This window comes from Sturnira hondurensis, unplaced genomic scaffold, assembly GCF_014824575.4.
Source record: "Sturnira hondurensis isolate 20B ecotype Veracruz unplaced genomic scaffold, ASM1482457v3 Scaffold0021795, whole genome shotgun sequence".
Classification (NCBI taxonomy): domain Eukaryota; kingdom Metazoa; phylum Chordata; class Mammalia; order Chiroptera; family Phyllostomidae; genus Sturnira; species Sturnira hondurensis.
In genome coordinates this window covers 1,169,309-1,181,855 of record NW_028094426.1, presented here as the reverse complement: position 1 = coordinate 1,181,855, position 12,547 = coordinate 1,169,309, and the positions used below count along the sequence as shown (strand labels likewise).

Here is a 12,547-nt window from a genome sequence, read left to right as displayed (position 1 = left end):
TTGTGCATCGTAATCAAAGAAGTGAGGCTGGGTCCCCAGCGTGTGTTCTGTTCCTTGCTTACCATAATGCTGTCCTCTCCTCAAATCGCAGCCCAGAGCGGGTTCAACCAAAAGGACACTTACATGAGGGTGTGGCAATTTACAGCCATTGTAGCAGGATAAAGTCTTTAGGAAAAAAAACAATAATATGCTGTCTTTTTAGAAATTGTGGTAATTTTCAGAGCTTGAAATAGCCTTGGCAGCTTCCTGTGACTACTATGTCCTTGAACTGAGAATCCCTCGTCAAGGACTGACTCCTAAGTATAGTGCAATAACTATATTTGTCTTCTGTGTTTCAGTTTGTATTTCAGAAGACAAGTTATTATGTTATCAGTTTTTCTTATTCGTATGTTTTTACTTTGTTCCTTTACCTTCGTGCCAGTGATTATGTACTTGGCTTTATATGCATAGGCCATTGGACACGGTGATGTTAAGAGATTTTAGAAGAAAGGTCATCAGCTGTCTTTCTGGGCTATTCTAAGATTTTGTACTATATTTATTTTAGATTCAGCTTTTCTTGCCCTTGATTAGCTATTCCTCCTCCTTGCCTTGGCCTCTCATCATGCTTGGGAGCTTTTCAATAAATCTGTAATTGGATGACTGTTTCGTTCAATAAATAAACACAGTCTCAACTTTGGGAGACAGTCAAGAAGCCGGGATGGGACTCAGCACTGACGCTTCTGGTTCTATGTGTGGAATTCCTGGAGCGAGGGAGCTGGCTCCCAGTACACTGTTGTCAGAAAGTGTTTCCTGCTTGGGGAGGTTAGCTTTTACAAGGGAAACCGGTTTCCTGGGGCATTCTCAAAAGTTTGGGATGATTCGGTGGGATTTTAATTGTGTCATTGTTTATACAGTTTTAGAAATTAAAGAGTGGATTATTTGCTGAGAAAAGTTGGCTTTTTGGCTTCATGGTCTAAATCGGTCTTCCCTGAGGTTCGGCACCAGATTGGGCTTCCTGTGTTGTTGGGGGACATTAACCGAGTGTCAGGCAGGAAGTAAGTGGCCCTCAGGAAGTAATGAGCCTTCAAGCCTAGGGCTTGAAGAGAAACAGCAGCAGCCAAAAGGACCTGTGTACATTGACCCACAGCACCCCGTGCCTGCTGACCCCCCTCTTTCCTCCCGTTTCGGCTGGCAGAGCCGCAGGCACTTTGTAAAGCTGTGTCTGAGTGATTCCAGAGGCACAGAAAACACTGAACCTACCACAGCGTCAGGGTCAGAGTGTGACTCTGTTGCCTCACTTTGTGGCCCTCCTGCATCCTCAGAAAACAGAGCTGGAAAAAAGATCAGCGTCTTATGGCTGATTCTTTGCTCTCTTCACCTGATATTACACAGTCGATTCTTGCTATCATTTCTGTCGAGTCTCCATGAGTATTGAATTAGCGAATACCGATCATTGTTTCAGTATATCCTAGGGCATATACAGCTTTAAGTTCCTTGAGCCTCTGCCACAGCATTGTCTCAGTCAACTAATATATAACCTTGTTTCTGTTTAAAGTCACAATAAATTTAATATTGTTGATTCCTGGACAGTGAACTCCTGATACTATGATTCATGCCTGTGCAAGGCTTATCTAATACTTGCATTTCTCCGCAAGGCACCTCACAGCTTTCTTGCACTTATGAACACTACACAGCACTGCAGTCAATGCTTAGGGCCATTTTAAACACTGAAATCACCAAAAAAAAAGTGCACAAAAATGTGAAAAACGAGGACACTTGTTTATTGTGTGAAAGTTGAGCTGAAACAAGAAGGCAGAGCTCTCGTTATTTGACTTCAGCCAGGACCGTGCTCATGGCCAACTCACATTTTTTGCTGCCCCATGTATGTCTGCGAATAGCCACAAAAGCACCACTAGTATTGATATCAAGGTTACGAATAAATTTTAGTGAGTGGGCATATACATAAATACCTACTATGTAATATAAAATGATACCAATTATTGTGACAGGAATCCCCACCCCCTGGCCCCACCCAGCTCAACGCTATAGTTCATGTAGCAGACTCATCATTTGAGGTAAAAATGAGTTACAGATTGGTGGTGTGACTGATATCTGGAATACATTTTTAAACAACCTCATGTAAAGTGAAGACTGTGAAGGAGAACTTGGCCATTTAGTAAATCCCGTTGTTGAATAGATGGCAGCTTACACTCTACCAGGCTTCAAACATCCAGGGGACAGGAACAATGTCCCGTGTATCTGCATGTCCTTGGTATGGAGGGTAACAATGGCCAGTGCATAGTGGGACCTCAGCGAGCAAGTGAACACTAAATGAATGAATGAAAGAAAGAACAAGGAGAAACCTGCTCATGATGCCTTCAAGGGCACATTGGGAGGCTGATGCATCTTTCAGCGTAGGTAATTTTCTGCCCAGTGTTTATGTCAGTGGTTATTAATGGTAGTGTTTATTAAAGGTGGCGTAGCAAGGGGGTAGGTATCATAGCTGGGTCTGACAAGGGAGCACCAACCATACTGAGAAAACTACTTAAGGGCTAGAACAGTATTTGACTCTTCCATCTTGCCTTGGAGCCTGGTTTCAAGTTTGTTCTTCCTCTGATATTTCTGCTATCAATGCCCCTCCACTTCGGTCCTACTCCCACGCTGCTGTTATTAGATACGTCTCTCTGGAACATGGATTCGATCATCTCAATCTCTTGCTTCAAAAATCTATTCTCCCCATAAGATACAAATCAAAACGCCTTACTGATCTGGTTCCATGTTTGCACTTCAGAATTCTGTCTCTTACCATGGCACTGAAGTACACCCTCTGGTCAAGCTACACTGAACTTTTCACACTGTTTCCGAAGCATGCCTTGTAGGGCTTCCGGCCTTTGCCAGTGTTATCGGCTCCTTCCCCCTAGTCTCTCTCAGCTTCTGTGCTGTGTCTGTTCTGTGAGAGGCCCATCTCCCCGACAGGTATGAGCTCTTCACGGAAAGGCTCTATTATTCTCACCCTTGTGCACAGCCTCTGGTATCTTCCTATTCAGTAAATATATTTAACCAGTGAATCAACCTAAACATTACCTGGAGGGTTTGGAAACGTGAAGCTTTAAGAAATTATTTTCATTTTTTTAAAAAAGGGTAGAATATCATTTTCTGAGTATAGACAAGTAGAAAGATGTGGCCATTCTTTTGTTAATTAGCTTTGTCTATTGTAGAAAACTGAGCTTTTCCACTCAGGAAACATTTATACCAGCGATTTTCAACCAGTGTGCCGTAAGAATTCATAAAACAGGCAACACATAACTGTTTAGTCAGGTGCACTGACCTCTATTCCCTGAGATTTTCAAATTAAAAAAATGACAACAGCCAATATAATGGTCATTTGCAGTGTGTGAATCATAATTGTACCAATTTTTGTCAGATCAGCAAAAAATATATTTTTTGGTGTGCCACCGAGTTTTAGTAACTTGTTTTTGTGTGCCATGAGATGAAAAAGGTTGTAAATTGTTAGGTTCCCCTGCCCCCAATAATAACATCCGGGGACTAGACTTAATTAAGATAGAACCTAGTTAAATTTTATATGAGAGGAAATGACATTCAATTTCAGATACTATCTATTTAATTATTTCCTGCAGATTAACTGTTTGTTTCAGCAAATGTTTATCATGGAGCTTCTGTGTACAAGAAACTGGGCCAGGGGCTTTGGAGCATGAAAAGATAAGCAGAACACAGGGGCTTTTGTCTGGTGGGAGAGGAAGATGTGGAACCGCATTTCTTTAAAACAGGATGAAACATGCACTCGCTGCAGGTAGTGCTATGGTAGAATAAAAGGAGGTGAGATTATTTCCGGCCTGCTCAGTTTTGCAGAAGAGCTTGAATTTAACCTGGGCCTTGAAGGGTCGTTTGGGGGTAGCTAGGTAGCAAGGCAAAAATGAAGGAGTAGCGTGGTTAGGGCAGTTCCAAGGAGAGGGAACTGTATAAACAGAGACACTGAGAGGCACTGAACGCCCAGGGAGCAGCAGCAGGAGGCTAGTACTGCAAGGAGTGTGAGGGCCCAGGGGGAGTGTTGTTAAATAAGACTGGGAAAGTATGTCAGGCAAGAGGACTTAATGGTAGTTTCCTTGGACTTCATTCTGTAGTCATCACGAGTCCTGGCAGATTTTTAAAACAAAGGAAGTGCATGACAGCAGCTAGCAGCAGCAAAAATTTGTAAGCATGTACCGTGTGTCAGGCACTTTTACTAAATCCTCATTACAACACTTAGAGGTTAGTCCTATTGGTGTAACATTTTATAGATCAAATGGAAAGTCTAGAGAGGTTAAGTAACTTTTCAAACATCCGCAGTGAATCAGTGGGGACTTGGCGATCTGAAGCCAGGAAGTCTTGTATAAGAACTTGGGTTTTGAGCCTAGCAGTGATGAGGGGGTTCATGGAGACTCTGGACTTTCTGAATTGTTTGCAAACTGTTTGGCAATGTGAATGTGGGCATCTGCTTAAGAAAAAAAATCTAAATCTATTTCTTTAAACATACAAGAGGTATGCACCAAAAAAAAATGATGAAGACTGGCATCATTCTCTTTTCCCCCAGAGAGTTCAGAGCCCTGTGTAATGACTTTACACCGAGGCTGGAAGAAGCAGAGCAATCTGGCCCTGCTCAAAATAAAGGGAAGTGTCACAATAACTTGCAGGAATTGCTATTATAAGTAGCAAACTCTTCCTGATTGTGAGCAACAGAAAAAATGTTCAAGAAGTTCTTCTGAAGGTAAACATGAGATATCAAGGCCTTGAAATTTGTGATTATTTGAGGGCAGAGAGCCTAGCTTTCCACTGAGAAAACATTGTTCTTTTAAGCATCAACAAAAGCTAAGTAAACTCCTGAATCCTGAAATGTTTTTGAAAAATGCCCAGATGCGAATCTGCTTTCAACTGGACCAAGCTGTCTTTTTACAGCGAGAGGGACTTACGGGGTGAGCACCTGTTAACCCGAGAGACTGGAAGTTCCTTGCAGCCAGTGGTGAATCCAAAGCCAGGTGCTGGGGTAAATGAATGAATGCAGAGTAAGGAACTGCTCATCTAATATTGCTTGAGAAATCCCATTAATACCTAAGTTTTATTTCAAGTAAAAATGTTCATGCTTTAAATATGTGAATTTTTAAGATATTTCTATCACACAAGTCCAGCAAATGTACTTTAACAGTAGAGATCTGGATTTCCTACTTAATGGAGTTTTTCTTAATAGTTTTCTCATCTTTGCTTTCTTATTTTCTATTTTCTATTTTTTTCCTGGGTCTTTTGAAAGTATCTTATATACAGTCCATAGTTAGATCTTTACAGTTGTTAAAAATACCTTTTATCATAGTTTTGTGCATTGATCAAGGATTCAATCGAGGATTATAAATAGCCTTTGGTTGTCATGTCTCTTTAGTCTCCTTTATGAATGGTCTCATTTTCCTGCCTTTCTTGTTTTTCCTTATTTGGCATTTCATGGCATTAACATGTTTGAAAAGTCTAAGGTAGTTGTCTGGAAGGATGCCCTTCTGTCTGGGTTCTTCTCACTTGGTTTCCTAATGATCAGATTCAGGTTAAACATTGCTACCAAGAATACACTGCTACTTCAGGGTACTTCAGGAGGTACCCGATCAGATGTTAGGCTGATTTTAATCCCTTGGTTAGGTTGCTGTTCACTGGACCTCTCCATTGCAAAGGTCCCTAATCTTGATAACTGACAAATAATTTGTGAGATAATTCTTGGAGACCATATGCATATCTCGTTCCCTACCTGCCAGTATTCACCCAGTAGTTTTAGAATTCACTTTTGATTTGTACATGTATCAGTTATGTTGGTTGTTTGCAATAGAGTGCTCACAGAATTTTTGAAGTCCCTTTACTGGAGAAAAATTCTCCTTTTCATCCCCATCCCTGTTTGGGAAAAATATTTAGGCCCTGAAGACAGGTAGCAGAGGAGTTGATGAGACTAGAACTCAGAACAGCTGTCCAAACATATGTTAACATTTCTGATGTGCAGAGTGTCTCCTCTTACTTTTCTAGTGTGTGTACAGGAAAGTTGAGAGTGAGAGGGAAGTGGGGGGTAGGGGGAGAGTGCATGCACGTGCACGAATGCTTAGTTTTGGGGGTTTGCACTTAAAATAACCTTTATAGATGCAGATGAAGAAAAACAAGTTGCCATTCTTATTTCCTTCTACACTAGAGAATTCAACAATAATGAGACGAATTTTCATACAACAGTCACAATCTGAACAGATATTTGATGTTTGCCTTCTCGTTTAAAAATGCCTCAGAAGTAGTTCTTTATGAGGCTTATTTGATTGAAATCCAGTGGGCATCAAAACCGTGGAATTCTTTTGAAAGGTAGGAGGGNGGGGGTTTGCACTTAAAATAACCTTTATAGATGCAGATGAAGAAAAACAAGTTGCCATTCTTATTTCCTTCTACACTAGAGAATTCAACAATAATGAGACGAATTTTCATACAACAGTCACAGTCTGAACAGATATTTGATGTTTGCCTTCTCGTTTAAAAATGCCTCAGAAGTAGTTCTTTATGAGGCTTATTTGATTGAAATCCAGTGGGCATCAAAACCATGGAATTCTTTTGAAAGGTAGGAGGGTAAACAGGAATTGTTTAGCAGGGAGCTTTCTTGATCTAGGCTTCTAATCCTTTTGGGAATTTATCCTAAAGGCTTTTATACCTACCTTGCTCCTGACTGGCTCACTCAGTGACTCGGTACTATCTGATGAGGATCTTATTTCACCCTTGAAAGCAGTGTTGTTCTCTGTTGGGGTCTTAGGGGGTAGCAGGACAAGCTTGACTTTAGACAAATGCAATATAAAACCCAACCATCCATCTTGAAATTAGAGAGTACCCTGCATGCAATATAAGTTCTTCCACTTGCAGTTCATAATGAAAAGATGTTTGTTTTTGAAGCACTTAACTATCTATCCTACCTAAACAAAACTCTTCTTTAGATATTGGGGTGAAGACCTTTCCAGGCACTCTATGAATTCATTTATAATTTGCTTCATTTTTCTTTTCAGTGTTTTGTAAGAGGATTTTGGACACTCTTTTTGTGATCGGTAGACCTAGGCCTGTGCATCTTCTTAGCCATGAATTTTCACATTGTGTCCTTATCGTCTGGCAAAAATGATTTGCCTCTGTGATGCTGGTATGATCTCATACCATTTTTTCCCCCTCTCATTGGGATCCTGCTAAGTACGGCTTGGTATGGGGTGATTTATAAAATTAACATTAGCTTATTCCATTTCTGTGTTTGGTGAGAGCTGAATACTCCCTACGTTTCTTTGATGAGTTCTCACGCTTTGCTTCTGGGTGTCTTATGGCATTGTCATTGGGTCTAGAATATGAATGTAGGCAGTGCCTCGCTAATTCAAGCAGCTGAGCTTTATAGCTGCAAGGCTGAGCAGTTCACTTGAAGGAATCATTTTAGTTTTGAATCTTGAGACACTGGATCCCCAAAACATACTGCTTTATTAGATTAGTATGTGTCTGGCAAGTATAATAATTCTGTGAGAGGCTTGAGGTTACAGCAAAGCTAGTGTCTTTCCGTGACTACTTCCAGTGTTCTTGATGTGTAGCGCACCTCCTCCAGCCCCAGCCCCAGCCCCAGCCCTGTGTATGCGGCACAAAGCAGGGAACCTGCTCCCAGTTGGCATGCAGCTGATAGCTTCATACTGTATTTAACACCATAACGAATGAGAAGGTTTTGAAATATTTTCTGTTTTAAACACTTTGACTCACATTCTAAGCTGTAGCATGACAATGCTAAAGAATATTTAGCATTTTAATTCTTTGCAAAGAATATTTATTGTAAGGGCTTGTAAAGTACGTTGCTTGAATCACAGAGGTAGGTTCATACTTGTCAAGCAGGTTTCTGCAACACTGAGGAATGTGCAGGATTTACTTATTTAGTGTGGGCAGTCTTTTAAAACCCTGCATTTTAGTTGCGTTTTTCTTAGAGCTTGACTTAATTATGAGAGACAGAATTAAAATGACAACAGAACTGTGGCTGCGTGTTCCATGACGGAAGGTACTGTCTTCCTTTTAGGCATGCCACAGTGCGTGGTCTGAAGCAACATGAAGTCTCCATGTATAGCTGTTGAATGACATTTTCAAATTAGTTGCTAAATTCCTCTGGTCCCAGGTTTCTCTGTCTCTCATCACCACCTCACTTGACCTTACACAGATTGCCATTTTCTCTTCTTCCTGCCACTCACTCCTCACTGTTCTGCTCTTAACACTGCTTGTCCCATAGAGGTGGAGAGACCACTTGGTACCAGATACTGTGTTACGATCTTGTAGAACTAAGGCCTGGTGCTTACCCTCAAGAGGCCAGAGCCCAGTATAGGTGAATTAGTCATGTAGAGAGGTCTGAAAAGTCCAAGCCGTGGTGTGAGGGTGTGGAGTGGGGACTGATGGCAGTTTAAGGAAAGGCACAGTCAGCTTTACATGGAGGGATCAGACTTGGCCTCATAGTGACCCTACAGCAGAGGCTTTAAGGACGAGCTCCCGGGACGGTGGGGGACCTGAAGAAGTGATGGGGAAACGTCTCCAGGGGGTGGAGAAGGTAAGCCCTATGTTTTATGTGTTGGCCAGGAGTGTCCTGTTGGGGATTTTGGTGAATATAATTTAAAAAAAGATCTAGGAGAAGAAGAGAGCAAGGCATTGTGAATGCAACTGGATGCGGGGGATATGCTGCAGTTTGGGAAGGGGGGCAGATGCTGGATCTGGAAGGAAGTGAATGAACATCTTAGAAGAGGTGCAATAAAGGGCCTCAAGTCTTGGTGAGGTCAGACAGCAAGTGAAGGCGGAGGAGCTCGTCGAGTGGAAAGATGTGCTCAGAGAGGTGGGTAAAGTGAGGAGCCTGGCGTGAGGAGACTCAGGGTGTGGCCAGGGGCATCCGTCGCTGAGAAGGCCCTGTTCCTGGGTCTCTGCCCTCTCCCTGTCCTGTCTGTCGTGGGCAACATCCTCTCCACGGTCTCTCACACACAACCAGCCCAAGTCGCCCACCTTACCTCCACACCAGTTTCCCCACTGCCTTCAACTAACCACATTTGTTACTCAGGGAAACCGCACATAAAACCTTTTAAAATCAACCTTCCCATGTTTGAATTGACTATTTTTCAGTACCCAGTGTTTACCTCATAAGACTCTTCTGACCCATCCCCTTTTATAGTCATGTGATTGTATGGTTTTATCTCCTAAATGATAAGCCACTGGAGCCCACTGGTTGAGTTTGTTTCTGTCATTTGCTTTGGGTAAGCCAGAAAAGTGCCTGGCACTCCTATGTGTAAATATTTGTGGAAGAAAGGAAGGAAAAGGGGAGGAAGGGGATAAGGAAATTGAAATTGAGGGAAGGAAGGAATTTGAGACTAAAGAAGTACACGCTTTACCACATGAACGCTGAAGGTTATATGGATTGGAGCGGAGACTGAAGGAGGAGAGTTCTGGAGCACCTGTGGGGATCGAGGAGGACGGCAGAGGTACAGACTCGGGAGCTGAGTTGGGAGCAATAATTGGAGAGGTCAGGGTAAGAAGGGTGAGTATGTGGAGCCTTGTTCAAAGAAGTTGACATTCCGAGGAAGGTTTAATGACAGTTATAAAGGAATTTCAGAGGGCACAGTGGGGAAAGGGCTGGGAGGGGACCTGGTCAAGAGCATATCTTGAGTCAAGATATGCTGAAACCCACAACTTTGGATAAATACTGCGTCTATGTGGGAAATATTTCAATGAAAATTTACTCTTAAACTCTTGCTCTCAGATGTCCCTTGGATGAAGGCTTCTTGGGAGAACAGATAATAGCAACAACAACAACAATATTTATGAAGTGCTTGTGTTACCCCATTTATTCTCACAGCAGCCCTGTGAGTCTGTATCGTTATCTTTCCCATGTCATGGATGAGGAAGAATGGGTAAGCAGCATTCCCAGCCCTCACATTGCTCCTAAGTGGGCCACTTATTTTATAATCAAGGCAGCACATGCTGGAACCAGCCAGGTCCCCGAGGAGCCTCAGAACCTCTGTCCCAAAACCTGAGGCACAGCTGACCGAGAGTTTTCCTGGTGACTCAATCATGCGGCCACTTGCTTGAGCCCCAGAAGTTCAGCCGAAACCGTACTGCCAAGCTGGGGGTCTGATGGGCTGTACCGGTGCCTTCTGAAAGCCGGGGCTTAGGTTGATGGTAAAATAGAGTTAAATACAATAAGAAGAGGGAGAGAAGAGAAGAAGAGCACCTTCATGTTCGGAAGAATACTGCTCCTTAAAATTCCAAGAGACTATCTAGATAAGGAGTATGCTTTCAGCCTGAGTCAGGTGGTGAGCTGGAAGAGGAAGACACGGATAACGAGAATATGGGTTTTGTTTATTGGGGGAAAAACAGACTCACGGGGATCAAAGAACAGGGGCAGTCAACAAGTTTTAAAATCTGGCAACACAGGGTGTTCTAATTCAATGTATTCTTGAGGTTGGATTCTCTTGCTTCGGTGAGAGAGTGTTTTCTTTTGTGTCAGCTGACAGGGGTACTTGGTGGCCTTCTTAGGGTGCTGTCTTCCCCAAAATGACAGGAGTTTCTGCCTGAGCCAGTGGAAGGCCCACCTGACGTTGAGACAGGAGTGGGCTTGTGTGCTGGAATGTCTGTCCCCCTCCTCCAGCTGATCTGATGAGCTTGGGGAGGTCTCTGCAGTGCCTGTGCTGTGGCTGCCACTTGTTTGGCTAATTGTCTGCCAAGGAAATGAGTGATGAGTAAGGTGTGTATAGTTTAGACACCACGAGGTCCATATTTACTCATGTATGCAGCTCAAATCTGTTTACCAGAAAATGACCCAACTGTAAATGCAAAGTTTCCATGCTCATTAATACTGTACTTACACACACACACACACACACACACACACACACACTTTTTTGTGGTCATGGTTGTTAGCCTTTGCTTTGCTTTCCTATCCTTTTCTCTTCTTCAGTCGTTCTTAATATTTTGCCTTCACCTCCACCCTGACTGCTTTCCTTGCTGTTACCAGTCTCCTACTCCTGGCCGTGTGAGAAACCTAGAGGGCCACCCTGCTTCATAGCAGGTAGCAATGCTTTCTGCATTCTGCCCTGGCCCCTCCATCAGGCCTGTCCCCTGCTGTCCTGCGAGGCATCTCTTGGCTCACCTGAGCAAGTTCATGTTCCTGAATCCTTGGAGGAACCTGTGAGAACTGGATGATGACCTCATTTGCTGGTGGGTCGAGCGCAGGTAAGCCTTGACAAGGGTCACGTTCTTGACGACTGACCTGTGTCATATCCAGGGAGGTGCTGCCGAACAGCTGCACATCTTTCTTTTGAGCAGGTTCAGGGAACACAGACTCATCATCTTTGTCATCTCTCTGATTTTCTAGAAATTGCTCAAGCTTTTGCACAAGACCGTTGAGTTTACTGAGAGTCAGTTGTGTCTTCTCTTTGGGGTACTTGTTTATCCACAGGTTGTCTCCATGGAGACCCCAGCTGATGACGGAGTCTGAATGGTCAGAGCTCATGTCAGTGCCACAGGCCAGGGTGATGCTTCGTTGGCAGAACTGCTCTGGGTCGTCCTGAACGTGGTCTTGTCCCTCCAGGAGTCTCCCTACAGTGTCAGTCTGCCATGACCCTTGGAAAGGAGGGACAGAATGGATTGAGGGCCCCTCAGCAAATGTGTCTTCATGGGAGGCTGTGTTCTCGTAGGAGAAGGTGTCCTCACCGGGGTAGTAGCCCACAGAGAGGCTCGGGCTTGACACGGAGCTGCGGTCCTCCGTGTCAGCACAGCTGCTGCTGGAAAGCGAGTCCGCCATGGATTCAAAGGCCCAAATGTGAGGTCTCCCTGATCTCAGCAATCTTCAAAAGAGAGAAAAAGTGCATGAGATTGGTAAGATAAAGAGGGTTGTCTGTGCACGTAAGCAGTGATGTTATCCATTCCTTTTTCCATTTGGAACTATCCCACTCTGATAGAAGTTCATCCTGTGTTGCAATCTCCAATGAAAGGCAAAAGAGACAGTTCCCCCCCCCCCCCTTTAAAAATCTGTCTTCGTATAACAGTCCTTCTACTAAGCATCTTTGCCTGATGCCTCACATCATCTGTCTTAGTGCGGCTGAGAGAACTTATGAGAGAAAAATTACCACTGTATAAAATTTGAAAAATGTAAAAAATACAAAGATGAAAGTAAATATGCCTGTGGTCCCTTTGTTCAGAGATAATGATAACCTCATAAAAACATTTTGGTGGATTTCCTTATACTTTTTTCTTTTCATATGTACACACATTTGTACATATACATACTCCCATTCACATACATATGCAGATATGAATGTCATATCCATTGAAACAGATTATTTTATAGCATAACCTACGGTAAACATATATTTGGAAATTCTCTCATTTTTCAACCACTTTCTTATTAATATTAGGTGGTGGCTATTGTTGTTAATAAGTATGCAGTAAACCCCCTTGTCAATAAATCTTTGTATTCCTGTGTGTGAGTTGAATGGATCTAAGATCACAAGCATATTAAAGGCTCCTG

General features: G+C 43.0%; 1 protein-coding gene across 1 annotated transcript; it reads right to left on the bottom strand.

Annotated features, from left to right (window-relative positions):
* Window positions 1-10,243: 10,243 nt before the first annotated feature.
* On the bottom strand, window positions 10,244-12,145 carry CUNH12orf71 (chromosome unknown C12orf71 homolog). Its single transcript, XM_037033854.1, has 2 exons — window positions 11,104-12,145; window positions 10,244-10,752 (listed from the first exon to the last, which is right to left on the bottom strand). Exons 1-2 carry the CDS (start codon window positions 11,819-11,821, stop codon window positions 10,424-10,426), a joined length of 1,047 nt encoding a protein of 348 aa, XP_036889749.1. The 5' UTR covers window positions 11,822-12,145; the 3' UTR covers window positions 10,244-10,423.
* Between the last annotated feature and the right edge of the window lie 402 nt (window positions 12,146-12,547).